At 41.5% G+C, this 27,530-nt stretch overlaps 1 protein-coding gene and 1 long non-coding RNA gene across 2 annotated transcripts; one reads left to right on the top strand and one right to left on the bottom strand.

Moving 5' to 3' along the window:
• Positions 1 to 7: 7 nt before the first annotated feature.
• On the bottom strand, positions 8 to 1,724 carry LOC124003774. Its single transcript, XR_006833271.1, has 3 exons — positions 1,169 to 1,724; positions 775 to 909; positions 8 to 704 (listed from the first exon to the last, which is right to left on the bottom strand). It is a non-coding gene; the product is annotated as an uncharacterized LOC124003774 (long non-coding RNA).
• LOC124003773 (peroxisomal acyl-coenzyme A oxidase 1-like) lies at positions 1,401 to 27,243 on the top strand. The gene is made up of 14 exons (XM_046312340.1): positions 1,401 to 1,645; positions 2,320 to 2,479; positions 10,483 to 10,643; positions 12,181 to 12,288; positions 15,669 to 15,788; positions 16,005 to 16,120; positions 17,616 to 17,785; positions 18,292 to 18,454; positions 19,505 to 19,695; positions 20,829 to 21,005; positions 21,283 to 21,388; positions 21,579 to 21,722; positions 24,951 to 25,157; positions 25,507 to 27,243. Exons 1-14 carry the CDS (start codon positions 1,537 to 1,539, stop codon positions 25,555 to 25,557), a joined length of 1,983 nt encoding a protein of 660 aa, XP_046168296.1. The 5' UTR covers positions 1,401 to 1,536; the 3' UTR covers positions 25,558 to 27,243.
• Positions 27,244 to 27,530: the final 287 nt, after the last annotated feature.

Here is a 27,530-nt window from a genome sequence, read left to right as displayed (position 1 = left end):
TCTAATATCAAATCAAGAAGATTTTATTTGTTTCTCACAAATATACATTTCCAAGCTACATTTCAGTTTTCATTCACAAATATAACCATTGCATAAATGGCTACATCAACAATTCTCATTCTCATCAACAATTATGCATTTTCTTGATCTACTTCATACACCTGACCCAACATTCAGTGAACCTGCCTAACTCTGTCAGCAGGAAGAGGGTGACTTCCAGAATTGATATCGTATGACAAATAATGGCAGGACTTTACAGTGCACCAGAACAAGCAGCTTTTGTGTATCGAATCAGGATTTCCTCCAGTCTTTTTATATCCCAATTCCACCCTTCGCCATTCTAAATTAGCGAAAGGCAGAGTCTCATAATTCTTGACATCCCCATGTAAATCGGCTATTTGGGAAAATGTCCCGAACATAAAAAATCTGATCTTTTGACACGATCCAGCTGAGGTCATATAAACATTACAACATGTCATTAAATTCCACCTGGTTCATAACTTTCCACTAGTAGCACTGTATCAGGTGAATTCTTATTGGGGTCCAGGTCAGAGAGGAGCAGGTGGCCGAGCAGCAGTAGCAGCATCTCCCTTGCTCTACCCCCTCTCTCTGAAGTAGCTCCTCTGTTCATTGACACCTCCCTGTAGCAGGACTAGGTTGACCCCATCCACACAGTTCAGCACACGGGCATGGGCCATCACCTCCTGTGAAGAGATAGGTATGTGGGTTTTGGGAGTTGCAAAGCATATAAACCAAATAAAAACCTCATCTTACCCTCTGCTTTTTCAATCTCGCCCAGAACTATGTACTGGGCTCCAATGATGGGGTCAAAGGGTTCCACAAATGTAGTCTGAACAACTTGGTGCTGCATGATGTATAGATAGTGTAGCCTTTTCTAGATTCACCAATCTAGAAAATGAACTGGTCTGTTACCCATGCAATCCAAAATGTATTTAAAAAAATACGATTATTGACTATTATTAGGTATATTGTGTTAAAGACAGTACCAGGGGAGGCTGCTGACGGAATACCGGCTCAAAATTATGTCCAGAACGGAAACCATGTTCCATGCATTTGATAACATTCCACTGATTCGCTCCAGTCATAACTACGAGCCCATTCTCCACAATTAAGGTGCCAGCAACCTCATGCGGTAGACACTCCTCACCTTCCAAGTGTTCTCACTGAATCTCCCTCGTTGATTGCACCAGAGTTGACTTCCCAAGGGAAATGAAAGACTGCAGGTGCTGGAAGCATCTTCTCAAGAAGTTATCAAAGGTTAAAATAGGTCAAATACCATAAAGATGCCAGTTGTGTGTTTTGCCAGTTCAACGCGGTAATGTTTCACAACGTCACATAACATGATTTTGTTTACCCGCCCCTCTTCCCGCTATTCAGGAAGTTGTCAATAATTGGTCAGGCTCCAGTTAATGCAGTGCTGAACTTGGTTCCTGTGGTCCCAAGGTGACACAATTCATATTTCTTTTGCCACATGCAACGTCGTCTTTTGCAAAGGGAAATATTATTTATTACGCCATGAATCCTGACATAACTAGAGAGCGTGAGAACGCTACATTTAACGTGGAGAAACTCACACATATTCTGGACGGAGGCATCGAGAAGACCAAAAGAAGAAGAGAAATTGGTAAGGTTGGAATGTCTTGTTTTGTGTTTAACAAAACAAGTTGATAACTGGCTAGCTATCCGACATTAGCGAAGGTTGGTTATACATAGCCTAGGCCACCGATAGTGGCCGCTAGATCTGTTAGCCAGTTAGTTATCTATCTGTTGTTGTAACAGTAGTTATGACCAGTCAGCTGTTCATAATTGTGAACTAATGACAAGATGAAGGCCATTTATTTTGCATTCATTGTAACTTGTGTATGCTGTTTACGAAATGCATGCTGTTTGTGTAAACAAGGCTCTGATTTGTGTATTGCCAGATAACATAGACAGCTAGCAGCAACCTTGCTAGCTAGAAAGTTAGGTTAGGGTCACTTGAGCCCATCATATAGCAACAGTCGTTGTTTGACCTACTGGCTGTTTGTATAGTGATGGTTGACCCCATGCAGGACTCATTATGGCATCATAATCAAAACAAATAAGACATAACATGGTATTATGTTGCAGATAAAAATGTAGCTAATGATATTAGACATGTATTAATCCAATGGTAAAACGACACAATTTGCACATAATGTTCAACCTAGTCTCGCATGGCCACCCTTCCAAGATCTCATCTTGTGTGAGAAGCCTGGGTTTCAGAGGCTATGTTTACCCTGATGTCTTAACCCCCCCAATATTCCATATCCTCCACAGAGTCCCTGGTAATCAGTGACCCCGACTTCCAAAGTGAGGACCTCAACTTCCTGTCCAGGAGCGAGCGATACGATGCCGCCGTGAAGAAGAGTGCCCAGATGATCCTGAAGCTCAGAGAGTATGGGATCTCAGACCCTGAGGAAATCTACTGCTACAAGAGGTAAGGCTGGGACACAGACCCAGGCCAGCTACCTGCTATGGGCGGCAAGTAGCCTAGCGGTTAAGAGCGTTGGGCCAGTAACCGAAAGGTCGCTGGTTTGAATCCCAAAATATGGTGATATGCCCTTGAGTAAAGCACTTGACCCTAATTGCTCCTGTAAGTTGCTCTGGATAAGAGCGTCTGTTAAATGACGTCAGTGTAAATGCTATGGACCTGCACATCACAACTGGAAATGTGAAAATAGATATAAGGTTTTGTCCATAGTTGTCTTCAGCTAACCTGTTAGATGTAATGGCCGTTGCAGGTGAAATTAATGAAAGGTGGGGAAATTAAGATCGTTTTGGGCTAGTTTTGTTGTCTACAAGCAGGATTTGGTTTCAATGGACTGTATGAATTCTGTAAGGGTTTGGGATGATCAAAGCAAATGTCATACTTCTCGATATCCTCCAGTCATCACTCCTTAACACATTTCACGGATGTTTTTTTCTCTCTTAACATTTCACAGAAGGTTTTAATGGTTAACACAGCGTGACAAACATCGATGAGGTTTCTCTCATGCTTGTTTTGAGGTTTGAAGTGCAGGTGGCTGTATCGATGCTGCTTTGGACACACTGAAGCAAAATGCAGCATTTGCTGAAATTATGCAAACAGTCTCTAAGCCTTTTCTCCTATATGCTAAAGTCTTCTCCACACCCCATGGTAATGTAATGCCTGCTATTCGCCTCAAGAGTAATTGCATTGTCATCTTATGAGGAGTTTGTTGGTATCTTCCTGATCAAAGTCTGTAATATATATATATATATATATACTGCTCAAAAAAATAAAGGGAACACTTCAACAACACAATGTAACTCCAAGTCAATCACACTTCTGTGAAATCAAACTGTCCACTTAGGAAGCAACACGTCCGTGGAGAACGTTCTGCTGCCTGCAACATCCTCCAGCATGACCGGTTTGGCGGTGGGTCAGTCATGGTGTGGGGTGGCATTTCTTTGGGGGGCCGCACAGCCCTCCATGTACTCGCCAGAGGTAGCCTGACTGCCATTAGGTACCGAGATGAGATCCTCAGAACCCTTGTGAGACCATATGCTGGTGCGGTTGGCCCTGGGTTCCTCCTAATGCAAGACAATGCTGGAGTGTGTCAGCAGTTCCTGCAAGAGGAAGACATTGATGCTATGGACTGGCCTGCCCGTTCCCCAGACCTGAATCCAATTGAACACATCTGGGACATCATGTCTCGCTCCATCCACCAACGCCACGTTGCATCACAGACTGTCCAGGAGTTGGCGGATGCTTTAGTCCAGGTCTGGGAGGAGATCCCTCAGGAGACCATCCACCACCTCATCAGAAACATGCCCAGGTGTTGTAGGGAGGTCATACAGGCACGTGGAGGCCACACACACTACTAAGCCTCATTTTGACTTGTTTTAGTTATTTTAGTGTTCCCTTTATTTTTTTGAGCAGTGTTTATATATGATGAAGCAATAGGGTACTGTAGTTTTATGCACTGTTACATAATTGCCTATGGGGCAAGACCCTGGCACTCTGCCATGTGGCTATAAAGGTTTGTGTGCATGTGTGTTAGGGATGTGCACCCTTATTCGAATATCCGAACGCTGGTATTAGAATACTTGTGAGTATCATTTTTAGGGGGGGGGGGTGTAATTATAAACCTATTTTCAAGTTGTCACATGCACAAGTACAGTGAAATTCTTAACTTCAGAGCTCTACCCAACAGGGCAGTAATAGACAAAAAATAAACCCAACATGTAAAGTATTGGTCCCGTGTTCCATGAGGTGAAATAAAAGTTCCCAGAAAATGTTCATACGCACAAAAAGCTTATTTCTCTCAAATTCTGTGAACAAATTTGTTTACATCCCTGTTAGTGAGCATTACTCATTTGCCAACATAATCCATCCACCTGACAGGTGTTGCATATCAAGAAACTGATTAAACAGCAGGATGACGTTTCAAATGATTAATTTAATAAAAGTTTTAATGACGTGTGACCTCCGAGAGCCTTCATGTATGTGTAACTTGTTTTATGTTGGCCAATCAAAGCGTTGATCTGTAGCAAGTAGAGAGAGAGAACTCACTAATGCAATGTAAGATGTAATACAATGATGGCATTAAAAGTGAGCAAAATGAGAAGTAGTAGACTATTGTATAATCAAGACTATCACTATCAAATGCATCATCAAGTGAAGTTAGGAGGCTGTAGATTGCACAGAACAAAGCAGCAAGGATTGTTTTAAGGTGGAGATATGGTTATTATGTTGCAGTCATGCGCAATGTTCTTGGTTGGTCATCAATTGATAAGATAATTGAAAGGAACATGCTTATTTTATTTAATAATATACATAATTTAAAACGGCCAAGTTCTATTCACAACACTATTCAGTTGGTAAGAGACTGACATTCCGTAAATACTAGGAATTGATTGTCCACCATCTATGCGTCTCAACAGAAAAGAGAAATAGGCAAAAGAACATTTCGATTTAGAGCAATAAATAAATTGAATAATTTAACTGAGCAAACTAGAAACCTTTCAATATATAAATGTAAACATTATTTTAAAATAATTTAAATATAATACATCAAAATGTTGTGGGACTATAGTAGATGAAGAATCAATATTTTTTTAGATTGAGTATTTATTGGGTCATTATGTTAGTATATTATGTATGTTTGTAATAGTGTGTTATATGTGGAAATGTGTTCGTATTATAAATGGTATTTTAATGTTTAAGGACTCTTGGAAGATTAGTCCAAATGGGGACTAAGAGAATCAAATCACCAGAATAATGGTCTGACTAGGCAATAATCTTTATTAGCCATCTTCCTCCGTCTGCTCCCTCCATTCTGATTACACACAAGGCCCCTCAGTAGAGCGCCTGACTCTCCCTCACGTAGCAGTGCTCAGCTTAAAAAACAAACTTAAAAAACAACATGTATATCAAATATCTGGATATCAAAAACAATTCATCATACTATTCGAATAGTGAAATTATTTCCAAACCCATTCCCTAGTATGTGTGAGTCATGGAGTACTGCTGCAGGCCAGCACTATCTAGGTAGAGCAAAGGTCACATCAAGTTTAAAACTAGGCCACATCAAGATTAAAACTAGGTCACATCAAGATTAAAACTAGTTCACAGGCTATGCTATGTCATACCCTTTCACTTGTTCAAACTGCATATTTGCCTTATCCCAAGTCAAGTATAAAAGTCAGAAGTTACATATTAATGGCCTCAGCCAGGAACCTATATTTAAGTCTTTTAAAACATCTATTTCTCAATATGACAATGACGAGGCAAATCGGAGCACATTTCATAGTGAAACTAAAGGGATTGGGTTTGTCCAATGTCAATATTTTTTCTAAAGTGTTCGATTCTCAGGTGCTTTTGTATACTTTTTAGCCAGTACTTCTGAAAGTAGCGCTCACGAGCCAGAAGTAAGCCCCCAAAATGGTGTACTATGTCACATATGTGCACCACATCATTGCTCTCTGTCATTCTACTGTGTGTGTGCACGCATCTAGCTAGCTATCACTCAAATATTGAGGAGCTGAAGCCAATTGGCTAGAACTCTAATTGCTAGGGGGCTGGCCCATGTGGGGTAAAATGGCACTGCACAGCTTCATGTAGACCGTTGCTTTCAAACTAGGGATTTCATGGCTAATTGAGTTAAGACAGTAATTCTGCTCATAGATTATGCTTGTATGAACTACACATTGACACATCTAGCCCAAAAGGGGAGTTAAAAAAAATACTTAGTGGTGGTCTAAGACCCAGAGCGTGTCTTTAAAGGGATACTGCAAGATTCTGTCAATTAAGCAGTTTTCTACTTACCCAGAGTCAGAAACTCGTGGGTACTATTTTTATGTCTCTCTGTGCAGTATGAAGGACATTAGATGTAGTTTTGCGAGCGAACGCTAACTACCGCATACCTATAGACTTCCATGATTAATGACCAGAATCTTGCAGAATCCCTTAAAAATAAAAAGCCTTGCTTTTACAGTAAGGTCATGTTGACACTAGTGACAACCCTAAACCTGTGTCCTTTTAAGTAGGAGCAAAACACTTTGAAATGGAAAACTAAAATGCACATTCTTATTGGACAAGTTTAGGTAGAACCTCCCCTTTTAAAAAAAAAAACGAGTAAAATTACCACAAACCTGCTGAGTGGTCCAGTCTGTCCATCCGTCAACCTGTGTGTCTGTCCATCCGTCAACCTGTGTGTCTGTCCATCCGTCAACCTGTGTGTCTGTCCATCCGTCAACCTGTGTGTCTGTCCATCCGTCAACCTGTGTGTCTGTCCATCCGTCAACCTGTGTGTCTGTCCATCCGTCAACCTGTGTGTCTGTCCATCCGTCAACCTGTGTGTCTGTCCATCCGTCAACCTGTGTGTCTGTCCATCCGTCAACCTGTGTGTCTGTCCATCCGTCAACCTGTGTGTCTGTCCATCCGTCAACCTGTGTGTCTGTCCATCCGTCAACCTGTGTGTCTGTCCATCCGTCAACCTGTGTGTCTGTCCATCCGTCAACCTGTGTGTCTGTCCCCCTCCCTCAGCGTGTTTCAGGGCAACCATCAAGAGGCTCTGGGGCTCCACTTCAGCATGTTCCTCCCCACCCTGTACACCCAGTGTAACAAGGAACAGTTGAAGAAGTGGGTCCCCCTGGCCGAGTCCTTCAAGGCCAAGGGCACCTACGCCCAGACAGAGTTGGGGCACGGTCAGTCCCATACAGAGAATTTATAATAGTGATAACGTAATAGCACAATTTATACAATAAAGTGCTTGTGCAATTGTTTTATATTTGGCCTGCTAGTTATGTTTGAATTATTGGAAAGGATGACAGGGATGCTTAGGGATGGACAGTTGTCGATCTTTGACGTAGGATTTTCTTTTAATATTGTTTTCAAATCATGGGGTTGACATTTTGATTGAAAGTGATTATGTGTAGGTGTTTGACAGATCACTGTAGTTGTTTGTAGACAAAATGTGCCCAAACAGTAGGCATAACTCAATAGTTATTAGCTAAACTGAATAGCCGAAACGAATATGCTGGATTCAAAATGTCATGATTGCCAGTCTGTTTTTAGAGTCCTCATAAACTGCCCAATACCTTGGAAAAGGTGACAAAAGAAACAATTGAAGGTTAAAAAAAATCCCTAACATTGCGCTTAAACGATATTAAAAAATCATTTTCCGAAGAACCCAAATGCCTCCTGTCTAGTTTTTAGTTTCATTCCATTTCTCAAACCCCTTTTATTTCTTCTCCTTCTGCTTGTAGTGGCCTATTAGCCTAATGAGTTGTTTACAAGCTTATGTCATTTAACTCTGATTGCTATTAAGTCTTGATTTTCACCTACTCCCAATTTTCTTTGAATCTAGTCTACTCATTACAAATGATTAACCCTAACACTGTAGAATTTTGACATTTTTTTAAGCAAATGACCTAACATTTTGAATTGTGCATTTGAGTGGATGGAGGTAGGCCTAATTGTTTGGCTGTTTGTGAATGAATGGCTTGGATGAATGAATATAGGTCTAACAATTGTTCTTGTCTGTCGAAGTCTCAACTCATAGGGAAGGCACACGGTGTCCTGCCAAAGAACATGCAGAGTGGGAAGAGTTTCAGAGCCCTGAATATCCCATTGTTCATCTGAAAGCAGAGAAATCTGTGCGATGTAAGATAATTTTGGACATGCCAGATGTCTCTTGGTGCCAATGTTTCACCTCTATGAAGCTGCGACGTGGACATTATTCACGATCACGTAACCATGGCATTTCCATGACAATAATACTCCAGGGAATGTCCAGGACTGGCTGTTCAGAATATTCTGAAGGCCTGTTCTGTTCTAGGTTTCCATGAACTTTTCAAGTGATTTTTATTTTGTGCCAACATTTAAAAAAGTTTGCATAGAAAATGGATATAATTGCCTGCTGTTGTGCGTTTCCATTTTAAATGATTTAATTGTCAATAAAAAAACAGCTGGATTTAATGACCTCGCACCTCAACATTTTTTTAAGCAAAATCCCAAAGTGTTGAATTAAAATGTAGTGGTCAGTGTTTCCATTACCCAATTAGGAAAATTGTACATGAATAAATTGGCAACACCCTGTATGCCCTCTCACCCATCTGTTTCATGTCGCAGGTAGCCTGCGAAAGCCAACATGGATAGAATGCAATAATGTACTAATATTTTCCATATTATAATAATTCGCATGTGCCAACGTATCGTGACTGTCCGTGCCATGGTGAAATTTGCACTCCTGTAGATGGGAAATAATTGGATAGTGAAACTTACCAGCCAACCAGAAAAGCAAGGTGTAAGAAAGTCAGGATAATCCTTTTCCTGCAAAGAAACATTATTTGTATAGTTACGTGACAACGTCACATGCCCGTGTACCGTCAAATTTGTGGCAATTAGCATTTATTCGAAAAACACTGGTTCCATCATCTGTCGCAATGGAGAAAGTTCGACAAAAGAAATGTCCACCTGTCGAACTTGTAAAAATGTTGCCGATCGGTGGAAAATGTCTCCTATATCTATTAATAATAATTAGGTAGGTGCTTACATTTGTCCTATTTCGCACATGTATAAGTGTGTAAGAATGTGTGAATTGGAAATAAGTTAGTTTATTTTCGATTTCCCACTCCCTCTGACACCCTCAGAGTGGGGTCACATCCAGGGATCAGCCATTAAAGACAGCGACCCTGGAGCAAAAGTGCCTTGCTCAAGGGCAGATTTGTTTCACCAAGTCTGCTCGGGGATTTGAACCAGTAACCTTTCGGTTATTGACCCAACAGTCTTAACCACTAGGCGACCTGCCGTTTCCGTAACACATATCGCTCAGATTTTTTTGCAGACATTACTTTTGTCGAATAATCTTGGGTCAATGGAAAACTGCCTATTGTCTTAACCTTAAATGCCCCTACAGCTGCTTCACCCTTCCTTATAAACTAAAGCAGGGGTAGGCAACCGTGATCCTGGAGTTTTGCAGGCACTTTATAGTTTTGATTTAACCAACCTGGAAAACCAGGTGTGTGAATTTAGGAAATCACTGAAATAGTGCAATTGGTCAGGTGTGGTGCATACTTGGAACAAAATCCTGCAGTACCCGTGGCCCTCCAGGTACACGGTTGCCTACCCCTGGACTAAAGAGTCTGCTTTACATTTACATTTAAGTCATTTAGCAGACGCTCTTATCCAGAGCGACTTACAAATTGGTGCATTCACCTTATACTGCTAGTTGCACTGCACTTAGTTGGTACCATTAGCATAGAGTATAATGTTGATTTATTGGTTTTCACACATTTGACATTTTACCACCTCAGGGTTGTGTTCATTAGGCCATGCAATGAAAATCCTTTTACAATGTAAAACTAAATGGGCCATTTCTTAATGGACCAAGTCCAGTTAGTCCCTTCTTGTGTCAGTTTTCTTCCATTGGGTGCCTAATGAACACAGCCCAGAATTTGCCAGTTAATTTGGAATTTAAAATGTTTTTTTCAGTGAAATGAGAGAGTACAGGTTACACTGCTTTTGGAAATGAACATTTCAGGCAAATAAATGAAAGGTTGCAACAGTCATGCATGAGAAGGTTATTTTGAATGAATGAACTTAATCAAACGTTTCTTGATTCAAGCCAGGTCTAAATGCAGATGATTCTAATTCAGTTCTCCGCGGTCAGTTTGCATGACTAGCTCACAGTTGTTTTACATTTTTTATATGAATTCTTGCACTCCCCATCTATTCATCCATCCTCTCTGCCCCCAAAATGTTATTTACTAACACTTCCAATCTCTCATCTTTTCCAACCTTCTCTCCATTGTCATGTCCCATTATATTATTCTATGCCTAAAAATTATATTTTTTTCCTTGGCTATACCATATTTTGCATGCCCCCCCCAAATGTCCTATCCTCCCTTTACCATCTTCTCCCTTCAAACTACCCTCCTATCCCTTGCCCTCCTTCCCCCTTGTCCCTGCCCCAGCTGTGTGCACCGTGGGCGGGCGGAGCCCCTGGACCTCCACCTGGCAATGTTCCTGCCCACCTTGCTGAACCAGTCCAGTCCTGAGCAGATGGAGACATTCTTCATACCCGCCTGGAACCTGGATATCATCGGCACCTACGCACAGACAGAGATGGGCCACGGTAAAATGCCGAACAAACTGTACCTGGTCACCAACCTCCCGTCACCCACATGCTCTGTGGAGTGGACAAGAGATGCATGCCCACCCTCTTAAACATTTGAGTCGAGCCACCAGAGAACTCTCCCGTACTCGTTAGGGAATTTTGTGTAAAAACGTCTCCACCGACAAAATGTTTGTGTTGTTAAAGGTCCAATGCAGTCGTTTTTATCTAAATAACAAATTATTTCTGGGTAACAATTAATTACCTTAGTGTGATTGTTTTCAATTAAAATGGTCAAAAAGAAACAAATGGCCTCTTAGCAAAGAGCAATTTATCAAACAATAATTTTGCTAGCACCTTCTGGGAGTGGTCTGAGTATGGAGGGGGATACTGAAAACTAGCTGTTATTGGCAGAGATGTTTGGTACTAATTTACTGCCTGATGATGTCACCAGGCATTCCAAAACTCCATTCCACCAAAAGAAGCTGACATTTTAGGTTGTCTTTTCAAACAGCTCTTGCACTAAAAGGGCATTATCATTTTCACAATTTCACAGTATTATTCCAGCCTCATAGTGTGGAATTATAAATAATACACAGGAATCATATTTTTCTCACACAATCTTGTTGCCAGCCACAGTGACCGTTCATGCCCACTTGTAAAGCCTCCTCAGTGACTTCCTGTCCAAAACAGGTACCCCCCACCACCTCTGTCCCTTTTGTCCCCCTTACTGTGTTTGGAAGTATATTGAGTTTAAAGACAGACAACCTATGTCCTTCATAACATGTAACCTCACGGTATAAACGTAATAGGGCTGTCAAACAATTCAAATAATGAATTGAGTTAGTGGCAGGCATACTAGGTTTTGGTTGTTAAGGAAAGAAACACAAAATATTCTGTATCAAAATGTTTCACCATAACACAAAAGTCACTGGAACGGTCTCAATGTTTAAGTAGGCCTACTCCCTGTTATCAATGTTCTTGAAGTTTAACAGTTGCCCACGTACACACTCAAGTACTGTTAACGCTTCATTCCTTCCCATTTCTAATGGGACGGTTGACTATAGGAGGGCGGGGAAAGAACTGGCTCTATGGATACAAAGAGCATTTAAACCCGTCTGACAATGTTATGAGTTCCACAGAACTAACAGCTCAGCCAGGTCTGAGTTCATGTAAAATATAATACAGCTATTAGATCTAGCCTAGGCTTCTGATCCATGTTCTTCATGAACTAGTCACAAGCAGCTGCTACTAGAACTGGGATAATTTGCTTACATATTTTGACCTGAGAACTAAAACCGAAGCATAAAAAAGTCAGGTTAACTTTGACAGTCCTAAACCGTACACCTATGCAAATTGTAAGAAATAGATTGGATTTGATTTGGGTTTTGATCTGTCAAACAAAAAAAAGTTAGTTGCGTTAGTTGAGATTGGCTAGTCATTTTTTCAGTTTTGCACTGCATAATATTTGGAAACATCAATGTCCTCCTGCCGTAACTTAGTGATAACTTGGTTTTCGTGTTGTTTGGGGGTCCTTGGTGTCTTTCTCGTTGCCTAGGCACCCACCTCAGGGGGCTTGAAACCACGGCAACATATGACCCGGCCACCCAGGAGTTTGTCCTGAACAGCCCGACCATCACCTCCATAAAGTGGTGGCCTGGGGGACGTGAGTACACGGACACACTTTAGCTTCAGGGCCCACATACACATACTTTTTCTACATTTTGTTACTTTACAGCCTTATATTAAAATGGATTATATAGTTTTTTCCCCTTCAATTTACACACAATACCCATAATGACAAAGCAAAAACAGGTTCAGAAATTTTACATTTACATAAGTATTCAGACCATTTACTCAGTAATTTGATGAAGCATCTTTGGCAGCAATTACAGCATTGAGTGTCAGGTGGCTGGGGAGCGTTGCTGGACAGCTATTTTCAGGTCTCTCCAGAGATGTTCGATCAGGTCCAAGTCCAGGCTCTGCCTGAGCCACTCAAGGACATTCAGAGACTTGTCCCGAAGACACTCCTGCGTTGTCTTGGCTGTGTATGCTTAGGGTGAACTTTTGCCCCAGTCTGAGGTTCAGAGTGCTCTGGAGCAGGTTTTCATCAATGATCTCTCTGTACTTTGCTAAGTTCATCTTTCCCTTGATCCTGACTAGTCTCCCATTCAGAGGCTTGTCCCGAAGCCACTCCTGCGTTGTCTTGGTTGTGTGCTTAGGGTCGTTGTCCTGTTGGAAGGTGAACCTTTGCTCCAGTATGAGGTCCTGAATGCTCTGGAGCAGGGATGAAAAATATCCCCACAGCATGATGCTGCCACCACCATGCTTCACCGTAGGGATGGTGCAACGTTTCGTCCAGAGTTGACGCTTGGCATTCAGGCCAAAGAGTTCAATCTTGGTTTCATCAGACCAAAGAATCTTGTTTCTCATGGTCTGCGAGTCTTTAGGTGCCTTTTGGCAAACTCCAAGTGGGCTATCATGTGCATTTTTACTGAGGAGTGGCTTCCGTCTGGCCACTGTACAATAAAGGCCTGATTTGATGGAGTTCTGCAGAGATGGTTGTCCTTCTGGAAGGTTCTCCCATCTCCACAGAGGAACTCTAGAGCTCTGTTAGTGACCATCAGGTTCTTGGTCACCTCCCTGTCCAAGGCCCTTCTCCCCTGACTGCTCAGTTTGGCTTGGCAGCCAGCTCTTGGAAGAGTCTTGGTGGTTCCAAACTACTTACATTTAAGAATGATGGAGGCCACTGTGTTCTTAGGGACCTTCAATGCTGCAGAAATATTTTGGTACCCTTCCCCAGATCTGTGCCTCGACACAATCCTGTCTCTGAGCTCTATGGCAATTCCTTCAACCTCATGGCTTGATGTTTTTCGCTGACATGCACTGTCAACTGTGGGATAGTATATAGACAGGTGTGTGCCTTTCCAAATCATGTCAAATCAATTTAATTGACCACAGGTGGATTTGAATCAAGTTGTAGAAACATCTCAAGGATGACCAATGGAAACAGGATGCACCTGAGCTCAATTTTGTGCCACAAAGGAAAGGGTCTGAATACTTGTATAAATAAGGTATTTCTGTTTTTGCTTGGTCTTTATGGGGTATTGTGTGTAGATTCCTTAGGATTATCATTTTTTAAATCCATTTTAGAATGACTAATGTAACAAAAATATGGAAAAAGTCAAGGTCTGAGTACAATCAAACCAATCGCCAGTAAATGATGTGAACTTAGCTTTTGAAGAAAATCCATTCCACAACATTGCTGAACAAGATCATTTACTGCTGATTCTCATTGTAGTGTGGACCAGAGACTTAAATTACTGCCACATTTTTTCAATCAAGTTACAGTGGGGAGAACAAGTATTTGATACACTGCCGATTTAGCAGGTTTTCCTACTTACAAAGCATGTAGAGGTCTGCAATTTTTATCATAGGTACACTTCAACTGTGAGAAACAGAATCTAAAACATAAATCCAGAAAATCACATTGTATGATTTTTAAGTAATTAATTTGCATTTTATTGAATGATATAAGTATTTGATCACCTACCAAGCAGTAAGAATTTCGGCTCTCACAGACCTGTTAGTTCTTCTTTTTAAGATGCCCTCCTGTTCTCCACTCATTACCTGTATTAACTGCACCTGTTTGAACTTGTTACCTGTATAAAATACACCTGTCCACACACTCAATCAAACAGACTCCAACCTCTCCACAATGGCAAAGACCAGAGAGCTGTGCAAGGACATCAGGGGTAGAATTTTAGACCTGCACAAGGCTGGGATGGGCTATAGGACAATAGGCAAGCAGCTTGGTGAGAAGGCAACAACTGTTGGAGCAATTATTAGAAAATGGAAGAAGTTCAAGATGACGGTCAATCACCCTCGGTCTGGGGCTTCATGCAAGATCTCACCTCGTGGGGCATCAATGATCATGAGGAAGGTGAAGGATCAGCCCAGAACTACACGGCAGGACCTGGTCAATGACCTGAAGAGAGCTGGGACCACAGTATCAGAAAAAAACATTAGTAACACACTACGCCGTCATGGATTAAAATCCTGCAGCGCACGCATGGTCCCCCTACTCAAGCCAGCGCATGTCCAGGCCCGTCTGAAGTTTGCCAATGACCATCTGGATGATCCAGAGGAGGAATGGGAGAAGGTCATGTGGTTTGATGAGACAAAAATAGAGCTTTTTGGTCTAAACTCCACTCACCGTGTTTGGAGGAAGAAGAAGGATGAGTACAGCCCCAAGCACACTATCCCAACCGTGAAGCATGGAGGTGGAAACATGAGGGGACAGGACGACTGCACCGTATTGAGAGGAGGATGGATGGGACCATGTATCACGAGATCTTGGCCAACAACCTCCTTCCCTCAGTAAGAGCATTGAAGATGGGTCGTGGCTGAGTCTTCCAGCAAGAAAACGACCCAAAACACACAGCCAGGGCAACTAAGGAGTGGCTCCGTAAGAAGCATCTCAAGGTCCTGGAGTGGCCTAGCCAGTCTCCAGACCTGAACCCAATAGAAAATCTTTGGAGGGAGCTGAAAGTCCGTATTGCCCAGCGACAGCTCCGAAACCTGAAGGATCTGGAGAAGGTCTGTATGGAGGAGTGGGCCAAAATCCCTGCTTCAGTGTGTGCAAACCTGGTCAAGAACTACAGGAAATGTATGATCTCTGTAATTGCAAACAAAGGTTTCTGTACCAAATATTAACTTCTGCTTTTCTGATGTATCAAATACTTGTCATGCCATAAAATGCAAATTAATGACTTAAAATCATACAATGTGATTTTCTGGATTTTTAGATTCCGTCTCTCACAGTGTACCTATGACAGTGTACCTATGTAGAAGTGTACCTATGATAAAAATGACAGACCTCTACATGCTTTGTAAGTAGGAAAACCTGCAAAATCGGCAGTGTATCATACTTGTTCTCCCCACTGTATTTGAATAGTGAGAACTGACATAGCTAATGTTATTAATCCATTGGAGTCTAATGTGCTCTCTCGCGTTCCCTGTCCGTCTCGCGCTCTCTCTCTCCAGTGGGTAAGACATCTAACCATGCCATAGTTCTGGCCCAGCTCCACACCCAGGGGAAGTGTCACGGCCTGCACGCCTTCATCGTACCTCTCCGCAGTATGAACACACACATACCACTGCCAGGTACTGTACATACTGCTGTGCGCGCGTCAAAAAGGGAGTGTTTATGAGTATGCCTGTCTGTGTCTCTGTATGTAGCTTTGGTGGTAGCCTACTGTCTAGTGAACTCACTCACTCTCAGGTGTGGTGGTAGCCTACTGTCTAGTGAACTCACTCTCTCTCACTCTCAGGTGTGGTGGTAGCCTACTGTCTAGTGAACTCACTCTCTTTCACTCTCAGGTGTGGTGGTAGGGGACATAGGACCCAAGTTCGGCTTTGATGAGGTTGACAATGGTTACCTGAAATTGGAGAACGTACGAATTCCTCGCGAACACATGCTGATGAAATATGCAAAGGTGAGCGACTGGGAAGTTAAGCACATTTCAAGGAGACACTGTTCTTTGTTTCTGTTGGTTGATTCTAATGCTGTCACAAAGATTTGATTTTGAAGTATATTGTATGCATATTCCTCACAGAGAGCATATACTTACTACCTGATTGTCCTAGAACTGTATACCACAGACCAGTGGCGGTCGGTGTTGTCTAAGATGAGGGAGGACGTTTAAAAATATAAAAATATTTATGAGCCTTATTTCTATTACAGCATATTGGATGTCTGTCATTTATATTCCATTCAACTAGCTCAATGTAACATCAATAGGTTTAGGCTACTGCATGATACTCAACTGTTTCCTGTACCCATCATGATGTTGCTACAACCTAGCCTATGAATGAAAGATTACAATGTAGAGATACATTTTTTCAAATCAAGGTGACGGTGACATTCAATACCGCCTTGTACACTCTTGCCTGCATCTAGCTGATCTAAGATGTAATCATTAGTTCAACAGTGGCAAACAAGAGTTTATATTGGACAAATTCAGGTATTTTATCTCCGTTCGGTTTGCTTCAGTTTAAGAAACTTTTTTCAACAGAATCAGCGGAATGAATACACTACTGATCATACGTAAACTGAGTTCACTTTCATAGCAGTCACATACAAAAAGCATGATCACTTTGTTTATTGTATTCCTTCTCGCATATTAGTCTACATTGCTACGAGAACTAACGTGTTAGTAAACCTGCTACAATCATGCAGTGCAGTGTACAGTCAGAAAGCAGTTTAGCAGTTACACCATTGGGCCCCGGTGGCAATAAATTAATAAAACCAAAAGCTTACCTTGATTTTGGAGAGTTCCAGTGTTGGATAGCCATAGCCAGCTAGCTAACATAGAATATGTTTCTGTTTGAGACGGGTGTTTGAGTAGGCTAAACTAGCTAACTGCATTCGCTAGCTAAGTGGAAATAAATACAACGACATATAGCTAGCTTTCTCTCCCTCTCCCTCACTCTCTTAAAAGAATGAATTTGTTCAACTTTTCTTTCTGTTTCTTTGAGTCAATTACTCACCACATGTTATGCACTACTAGCTATCTAGCTAGCTAGCTGTAGCTTATGCTTTCACTGACAGATTCATTCTTTGATCCTGTGATTGGGTGGACAATGTCATTTCATGCTGCAAGAGCTTTGAAGTTGACATAATTACTGTGTAAGTCTGTGGAAGGGGTGAGAACCATGAGCCTCCTAGGCTTTGTATGGAAGTCGATGTTCCCAGAGGAGGACAGAAACGATAACTGGTAACACCATTGGGATACCCTACATAGTGCTGTTGTGGCTACTGACCTACATTGCAAAAAAGTGTGTTTTAATTCATTATTTTGTGCCGTGAAGATATTTATTGTAGTTTCATTTAAAAAATGAAGATTCTGAAATTCACTAAGGAGGATGCTCCTCCCCTTCCTCCTCTGAGGAGCCTCCACTGCCACAGACAGTATGTATTCTCACCACCAGGTGGAGGCAGACGGTACGTACGTGAAGCCTCCCAGTGCCAAGCTGACCTACGGCACCATGGTGTTCATCAGGTCCATGATCGTAGGGGAAGCGGGCAGCGCCCTCGCCAAGTCCTGCACTATCGCCATCCGCTACAGTTCTGTACGGCACCAGTCTGAGATACGCTCAGGGTCAGTTGTAGCTCTGGACACTCCAGGGTCATGTTCAGTAGGTCACACTGTAGCAAAATATTTTGAGATGGAAATCCAAATTCTCATTGTACAGACACTACTTTCCTGTGTTATGTTTTGGTGCGTTTTCATCCGCTTGTTGCCTAATGAACATGACCCTGGATACACACATTTACTGAAACATACATAAACAGTCAAAGGAATACAAAAATGCTCACACATATACTTACACACATCCATACACAAGTAACACACTCATAGACACAAACAAGAATAGAAAGCAAAATACTATTAATACAAATACAAAATACCCAAAATACCATTTAACAAAAGCTATACTCTTATAATTGTGTGAGAGCTGATGTAGATAGATGTTAAATAGAGTATTAGGAAGCCTTACTCATATGATATCTGTATCTCAATGTTCTTCAAAGACTAACATAAAAAAGATAGTGAACCATTAACCTTGCGTCTAAGTCTATATTCTTATTTTGTGGTTCCTCCAGAGAGCCGGAGCCCCAGATTATGGACTACCAGACCCAACAGTACAAGCTGTTCCCCCTGCTGGCTACAGCCTATGCCTACAAATTTGTGGGTCAGTACATGAACCAGGTCTACCACCGCATCACTGGAGACATCAGCCAGGGAGACTTCAGTGAACTACCAGAGGTATTTACAGTAAATACTAGCCTGAAATCCAGAACCTGTTTTGCTAACATTCCACATCTTGTACTCCGTGTCATGCTTTTCAAGGAGTGGAATGATAGCTAAACAGACTGGTGCCCAGGCTAAGTAAGTACCTCCTCTTGATATAGTACATGATGAAAGAAGGCTTTTTTTTCCTAATCACGTGAAAGGAGTTAACACTGCACTCACTGAAAATAGTCTTGAAATGTTTCATCTATTTTAAGCAGCAGAAGTCTAATGGGGGTGTTTCGACAACAGGCTGGGGGGGGGTGCTAAGCTGACATATGGAATTGTTTTAAGATGGTCATACTATGGATCATTTAGCTGTTTGCTTTTTAATTTTAAACAATTATTTGATAAAATATTTAATTTGGCTTTTACTACTAAAACCTATGGAAGCATATTGAATAACACATTCATAATGTCAAAAAGGACAGTCAAAACAAAGTATCATAAGAAATGAGTTTACATATTTAACACTTTTTTGGGTAGGCAGAAAATGTCCTTCGAACTTCAATTTGTTTTTTAAAACCGGTACCAGTTATCTTCACAGGAGTTTTGTAGCCCAACCGGTTCGGACGCTACCAAACAGAAGTACACACATCGACGGTACCATCTTCAGACTAGTCTTCTGACACTTGTGGGGGTTGTAGAGACAAACTGAGAACGTGTTTGTGAGAGTCTCGACTTTCCATAGAGTGGTTCGGACGCTACAGACGTTTTCATGAGAAGATGCGACACTGGCGTATGTGGCGGATTGAGACACATCCAATGCAAGAAACCGATATCTCTAGCTTAAACAGATATGATTTTTATGGGGATATTTTGTTGTTATGTAACTTAGTTTGGCGCACCGATGCATCAATCAACTCTCTAGGGGGTTTAAACAAAAGATCCTCATTCATATCAACAAATGATGTCACTTTTAATTTGCACCTTTTCTGTGCCAATATAACTGTGCCCTGTGCCCATCCTCTACCATCCTGTGTCAATATAACTATAAACCTGTGCCATCGTCTGACCTGTGCCCAGCTCCATGCCCTGTCCGCGGGCCTGAAGGCCTTCACCACATGGACGGCCAGTGAGGGCATCGAGGTGTGTCGCATGGCGTGTGGCGGGCACGGCTACTCCCGCTGCAGCGCCCTCCCAGACATCTATGTTAACTTCGTGGCCACGTGCACCTACGAGGGAGAGAACACCGTCATGATGCTGCAGACCGCTAGGTAGACACACACTTGCAGACGCAAACACCCACTCGCACACACAAATATAAGACACAGATATGACACACACACACACCGTGAAATGACACATTCTTTCCTCACTGAATCAAAAACATAGATTAGTCAAATTATACATCTCACACAAACACACATTACAATGTATTCCAATACTTGCAAGTCAGGGCTCATAACCCAAGGATTAAAAGCTATTGTGTGATATTGCGCCCTACACATCGAAGGTAGTAATTATCAACAAAGCATTGATCTGTCTCCATGTTTTTGAGAGTGTGTTCAGTGTAAGCACTGCTAAGTGTGAAGTGTACAGTGGAAAGGGTGATTGGGAGTGAGTGAGACTAGGACCAAATTAATGGGTGTGTATGAGTTTTTGTGTCCTTAGTTGGAGCTGGGTGGTAAACAGCGTTTTACTATATACCAGTATTAAAGCATGGACCGGTTTGGATTTTCACTTTACCTTACATACTGGTATTTCAATGCTTGCTTTGTTAAATGTAAATAACTGAGTGATGAAACTTGAAAAATGGTTGCAATCGTCCGTTCTTACCGCCAGTAAGTGACTGCTAACAGTTGAGATCTGATCATTTCCTAGCAAGAGCTTCAGGTGCCCACATGTCATTTTGTGGTATGAATATGCTAGGGCCTGTGAGGCAGTGGGGGTTCCAAAAGCACCTAAGAAATCAGCACAATGCCCTTTGTGGCGAAAGTAAGACCTGCCATTGGAATCCATTGAAAAGACATGGTCAGAGGAGAATTAGTACTTTCATAAATGAAAAGTTACTTTGTCACGATAGAGGCAAACAAAGACAAAACAAATATTTTAGTGTGGAAATTATAACAAATGAGTGAAGGAAATTGATGAAAAGTCTGAAAATATTTAGGGTTTAAGTTTGTATAAAACAATCAATCAGAAGAGAGAAAGACCCATTTAAAACCATGTAGAATGTATTTGTGGCCACCCTTTTTATTATACCAAAACATAAAATACCGTCAATTAACGTCAAAAATTAGACATAAAGTGATATGATATTTTGGCCATATCGCCCATCTCTACTTTGTGTGTGACCATCGTGCCCATCCACTTTCTTGCTCACGTATTTGCATCCATCACTCCCCAGGTTCTTGATAAAGAGCTACCAGCAGGCGTCGGCAGGCCACCAGCTGAGTGGCATCGTGTCCTACCTGAACGAGTCAGAGCGAAGACTGCAGCCCCAGTCGGTGTCCTCCCGACCCACTGTAGTCAACGTCAATGACCTAGCCAGCCTTGTGGAGGCTTACAAACTGCGAGCTGCCAAGTAAGTGGGCCTACAAACTAACCAAAATGTAATGGTAATAAATTCCATTTAGATATTTGATCTTCGTTAAGTCCCAAAGGGCTGTTCATTATATGGCAGAGACTTTTAAACAGAGCAATGTGTTAGTTGGTGCCAGGCAATGCAATGGGTTGAGCTAAAATGGTAGACCAGTTCAGCAAACCAGCACACAACTAAATGTACTTGTACTCTATGGACAGCCATGCATCAGTTTTTGTTTAAAGGTTTCCCATGTCAATGCCTCTCTGTGTGTCTTTAGGCTGGTTGAGGTGGCAGCTAAGAGTATTCAGCAGGAGCTACAGAAGAGAGTCAGTCAGGAGGATGCCTGGAACAACAGCGCTATAGACCTGGTCAGAGCCTCTAATGTAAGTTACCTTACCAACCTGGAATATGGAATGTGTTGTTTTTTGGGAGGGAGCCCCACCCCATGCCTCTAATCTCTTCCGCTCTGGTTCCTTCTTTCAGTTTCTTTTACCTGTCTCATTCCTCCTCCTCTCTCTCTGGTCCTCATTTAACTCTCATCCATCTCTTCTCCTCATCCCGTTTCATCTCCAGGCCCACTGTCACTATGTGGTGGTGAAGCTGTTTGCAGCTAAGCTGGGGGAGATAGGAGACACGGGGGTTCACTCTGTCCTCAGCACCCTGGCCCTGCTCTATGCCCTCCAGGGCATCCAACAGCACAGCGGAGACTTCCTCCAGGTAACCACCACTATGGCAACTGGCAATCACAGACTTATCTCTCAGGGGAAAATACAGGGACTACATACAGTGGGGCAAAAAAGTATTTAGTCAGCCACCAATTGTGTAAGTTCTCCTACTTAAAGATGACAGGCCTGTAATGTTCATCATAGGTACACTTCAACCATGACAGACAAAATGAGAAGAAAAAAAATCCAGAAAATCACATTGTAGGATTTTAAATGTATTTATTTGCAAATTATGGTGGAAAATAAGTATTTGGTCAATAACAGAAGTTTATCTCAATACTTTGTTATATACCCTTTGTTGGCAATGACAGAGGTCAAACGTTTTCTGTAAGTCTTCACAAGGTTTTCACACACTGTTGCTGGTATTTTGGCCCATTCCTCCATGCAGATCTCCTCTAGAGCAGTGATGTTTTGGGGCTGTTGCTGGGCAACACGGACTTTCAACCTCCTCCAAAGATTTTCTATGGGTTTGATATCTGGAGACTGGCTAGGCCACTCCAGGACCTTGAAATGCTTCTTACGAAACCACTCCTCCGTTGCCCGGGTGGTGTGTTTGGGATCATTGTCATGCTGAAAGACCCAGCCACGTTTCATCTTCAATGCCCTTGCTGATGGAAGGAGGTTTTCACTCAAAATCTCACGATACACGGCCCCATTCATTCTTTCCTTTACACGGATCAGTCGTCCTGGTCCCTTTGCAGAAAAACAGCCCCAAAGCATGATGTTTCCAACTCCATGCTTCACAGTAGGTATGGTGTTCTTTGGATGCAACTCAGCATTCTTTGTCCTCCAAACACGACGAGTTGAGTTTTTACCAAAAAGTTATATTTTGGTTTCATCTGACCATATGACATTCTCCCAATCTTCTTCTGGATCATCCAAATGCTCTCTAGCAAACTTCAGACGGACCTGGACATGTACTGGCTTAAGCAGGGGGACACGTCTGGCACTGCAGGATTTGAGTCCCTGGCGGCGTAGTGTGTTACTGATGGTAGGCTTTGTTACTTTGGTCCCAGCTCTCTGCAGGTCATTCACTAGGTCCCCCAGTGTGGTTCTGGGATTTTTGCTCACCGTTCTTGTGATCATTTTGACCCCACGGGGTGAGATCTTGTGTGGAGCCCCAGATCGAGGGAGATTATCAGTGGTCTTGTATGTCTTCAATTTCCTAATAATTGCTCCCACAGTTGATTTCTTCAAACCAAGCTGCTTACCTATTGCAGATTCAGTCTTCCCAGCCTGGTGCAGGTCTACAATTTTGTTTCTGGTGTCCTTTGACAGTTCTTTGGTCTTGGCCTTAGTGGAGTTTGGAATGTGACTGTTTGAGGTTGTGGACAGGTGTCTTTTATACTGATAACAAGTTCAAACAGGTGCCATTAATACAGGTAACGAGTGGAGGACATAGGAGCCTCTTAAATAAGAAGTTACAGGTCTGTGAGAGCCAGAAATCTTGCTTATTTGTAGGTGATCAAATACTTATTTTCCACCATAATTTGCAAATAATTTCATAAGAAATCCTACAATGTGATTTTCTGGATTTTTTTTCTCATTGTGTCTGTCATAGTTTAAGTGTACCTATGATGAAAATTACAGGCCTCATCTTTTTAAGTAGGAGAACTTGCACAATTGGTGGCTGACTAAATACTTTTTTGCTCCACTGTACATACTCTAGTACTTGAAAAAAAGATGTGAATTTCAATGCGACCTAAAGTGGGTCCCTTACTAAAGTCTATATCCATTTTTATAATGTCATGTATGATGTTTTAAGCAAGACATGGTATTACACTCGTACTTATATAGAACACCTTTTACATACATGGAACTTTTATGTAAAGCAGTCACATAACAGTAATGCATTACCAAACAAGCTCTTTAACCACACCCCTCAGCCACTCTCAACCCATCTCACCTATCACCATCATTAGGTTCTAATTTTTCAGAGTAAATAACTCACGGACACTAGAGAAGCTTAACCAGGTTTAATTCTTCCCAAAGGGTTGACACAGCTGTATTCAGACTAAAAAAAACATGTTCTCAACATCAAATAAATAAATAAAATATATGTTTAGCTCATCCATCAGTCATGTGTGCATACATTCTATATGGGTGTAGTATATATTCTCCACTTTAGACACCCAACCTTCTCTCCAATCCTTACATCTTATGGTTCGACAGGAATAGGGTAACAGGATAATATAACCATTAGTTCTCCCTTCAGGGGATCTGACCTCCTGACCTCAACCCCTCCTTCGCCTAATCCACAGATGTCCTCTCGTCTCACCTATCGTACTTCCGTGACTCTCCCGTCCACCCAGCACATTCCACAGCCACTCTTGTCTTTCTACAGACCTCACTCCTTTATATACTATGCGTCTGATCTATCATGTCTTTAATAGCTCAATGTTCAAAGTTGACCCAGAATCCAACACCATAGACCATCCTCGTTTGGTTTCTATGTACCATATATTTTCAAATTGTGATGTGTGATGTTTTAACATTTCTAATCGTTTAGTATCCACAGATTGAGTTAAAGATGAGAACCTTTCCGATTATTATATTATTTATTGACTGACTATGGCTTTCCAAATTGCCCAACACTGCTATTTGTAAGGTTAATATTTAGTGCATATCTTGATTTTAAAAATGTTTATCATTCCTGAACCTGTGACCAGAAACAAGCTACATAGGGGCAATGCCATAATAAATTATCTATTAATTCTGTCTCTTTGCAGCAAAATCTACAGAGCTGAGATTGTTGTATGCTCTATATATATAGCGTTCTGTTGATGACAAGAATTTTATAATTTATTTCGCAAAACTCTGTTGAATCAAGTTTTTTTTTTTTTACCAGTTCACAAACCATGGTACATCGACAATCTCTTCCCATTTATTTTGCAACCTGTATGGCACAGCTGTCAACTTTCTTGTCCTCAAATGAAACTGGTATATGTTTCTATGTATGCCAATTGCTTTCAGCCAAGTTGTTTCTTTAATATATGACAGGCAAACAAGTTCCCTATCTTCTCCCTTCTTCCATTTTTCTGGTAATGCTGCAATCAGTTGTCTTCTTACTCTAACTTTCCGATTTGTTTGGTTTGATCCTACATATAAAGGCTCTAACTCGTTTGTCATGACATTATAACATTTTAGCCTATTTTCGCTTATTTATTGAGAACACATTCTCTTTAATAATAACGACCTGACAATTCCTTCCTCACTCCAGCCTGGTCTCCTGAGTGTGCCCCAGCTCTCCCAGGTGTCCCAGCGTCTGAAGGAGCTTCTGGCCCAGCTGAGGCCCAACGCCGTGGCCCTGGTGGACGCCTTCGACTACAGCGACGAAATGCTCAACTCGGTCCTGGGACGCTACGACGGCAATGTCTATGAGCACATGTTCGAGTGGGCCCGCCGCTCACCTCTCAACAAGACAGAGGTCAGAGTTCATTGAGATTGCCTTCAAAAAGAGAAACTGAGATGAAGAAAATTAATTCACTGTTTATTTTTTATTTTTTTAACCTTAGTTCATTATTATGAACAGGCCATTTGAGAACCATTTACAAGGATTTGTTTCAGATTATGATCAAGAGCCAAATGATCTCTGTGTTCATTGTGTAGTTTGCCTACATAAAGATGGCAATCTAATGAATGATTTGCTGTAGTAGTAAGTCTCCTGCAGAGTAACCTTGTCCCAAGGCTATTGCTACCGACAGAGAGGGGTAGCCGGTGGGTGGAAGAGACTACCTGCAGAGTACTCAAATTGACCCTCCTTCCTTCTCTTCTAGGTCCACGAATCCTACCACAAGTACCTGAAACCTCTGCAGGCCAAGCTGTAAGATGACCCCTGAGCCTTCTCACCTGACCCCTCCACTACGGGGACGGGAAGCACACTAACAACACCAATCCAACAGTGGGACCACAACAGGGCCTCCGCCCGTCCACCAATCGGAAGAGGCTCATTCCACCCACAGATGGTGGAACATTTTTAAAGGAGAACCATTGGAGACCAGCCTCCTTACCCCACCTCTACTGATGTGCTGCTAATGAATCAATCATTCTACTGGACGTATTAAACTAGTACCTTAGTTTATGAGTTTGATATACCCTGTGCCTAGTTAATGGATTTAATCGAAGGTCTGAGAAAACATAAGATGGAGAGGAAGCAAAACTAGTTCGCATGCGAGGTGGCCTAAAGATGAAGGGGTTTTAATGACTGATCCTTGTGATCTAATCAAACTCTTTGGATCACATTGCGAATCTCTCGATTTGTTGAGATATGTGAATCCCATTTTTAATCTGGATAATTTCTGATCATGCATGTGACAGCAATTGACACTAATGTACTGTGGATGGTTGTCTTTAGTAGTGATTGACGGGTCAGTTGTCGTTTGCAATGAGCAACGGTGTGCCTGTCTCTTGTCTAGGTGTGAGAGAGAGTTTGTGGTTGTGGAGTAATGAATATGATTAGTGAATAACGAGTTGATGAGTAAGCTATACCAGTGTGTGACTCTGATACTAGTGATTTGAGAAAAGGGGCCTTTCAATTCTTGTACTTGTTTTCTACCATGTGGGGCTTAATTACCAAGAAATGACATGAAAATCAAACTAGCTTGAAGAACAAGGTTGTATTCATTAGGGCACACTGGTAAAATGTCTTGCAATGGAAAGAAAAAAAGAGGTTCTTATAGGACAAGTCCAGATAAATGTCCCCCCCCATCTGTTTCAGTCAGTTTTCTTTCGTTTGGTGCCTGTTGAATACAACCCCGATGTTGCATTCGGAACAAGTACATTCTTCAGTACAATGAAATAAGTATTTTTATACTCGATTGCTGCTGTTGACTTTTACAGTATGTTGCAGATTGATACATGATTGAAACAGTTTGTGGGAAAATTATGTGCCATTGGAATTTGTCTTACTGTAATGAAGCTAACATGGTAGTATTATCACACATGGTCCATGCATATATTTTTGATTTCAGAATATGCTTTATCAATTTATTTTGTGGATTTTTGTTGCAATAGGAGGATGTATGATTATTTAAATGTAGCTACCGCATTTTTGTTTTAACACATGTTTGTGATAGTATAGGAAATCCATTCAGACTGATTGTTTTAAAAGTGAATAATTTGTCATGCTTAATGATCTTAGTTTTTAATATTTCCATTTTTTTTTACTATCGAATGATGTTCATGGTTTCCTTTAACATCGTTTCATAGACTGCCAGAAGCAACCACTAGATGGTGGTAGGAAAAAAAGTCTGATTTCATAAGTCAGAGCCATGTGTTTTCATAACATTTTTACATTTTATTTCAGTGGAATAGATTTACGAGAACCAATTCTACAAATGGATGGAGGATAAAGGATTGAGTGTAATAATTCATAAGATTAAGAAGAGACTATATTATAATCGAATGTACTAATATAATCTCTAACACTGCAATGCATCTGATTCAGAAAATTGTACCTTTTAGGAAATGAACCTGTACTTTTACAATAAATCAATGCATTTAAAACCTTTGGACAGTGTTTCTCTTGAGTCGATTCTTCTTCTGGAATTGTGTTAACTCTTGCATGGGTGGAAATGTCAAATGAAGTGCTCTCACACTTATCCTTTCCATATATTACTATAGCAACACAGGTGACTTTAATGTTAGTTTGCTTTAGTTTTTTGGGGGAGATATTGCTTTTGCTGGGAAAGTCTCATGTCCCCCTTGTTGCGTCGTCATTTAGGGCCATTGTGGTAGGAGTGTCAAGCTTCGGGACTCAGAGCAATATTGTCAAGTTATATGTATGCCCTTTCACAAACAA

This window comes from Oncorhynchus gorbuscha, linkage group LG18 (genome assembly GCF_021184085.1).
Source record: "Oncorhynchus gorbuscha isolate QuinsamMale2020 ecotype Even-year linkage group LG18, OgorEven_v1.0, whole genome shotgun sequence".
NCBI classification, from domain to species: domain Eukaryota; kingdom Metazoa; phylum Chordata; class Actinopteri; order Salmoniformes; family Salmonidae; genus Oncorhynchus; species Oncorhynchus gorbuscha.
Note: the sequence above shows the minus strand (reverse complement) of the source record. Positions and strands in the feature narration are given on the sequence as shown.

Excerpts from the sequence above, each read along its gene's own strand:
- LOC124003773 (XM_046312340.1), top strand. The coding sequence starts at position 1,537 with ATGAATCCTGACATAACTAGAGAGCGTGAGAACGCTACATTTAACGTG. Across the intron at positions 15,789-16,004 it reads CACACACATACCACTGCCAG|GTGTGGTGGTAGGGGACATA; the intron begins GTACTGTACATA and ends TTTCACTCTCAG. Across the intron at positions 16,121-17,615 it reads TGCTGATGAAATATGCAAAG|GTGGAGGCAGACGGTACGTA; the intron begins GTGAGCGACTGG and ends TCTCACCACCAG.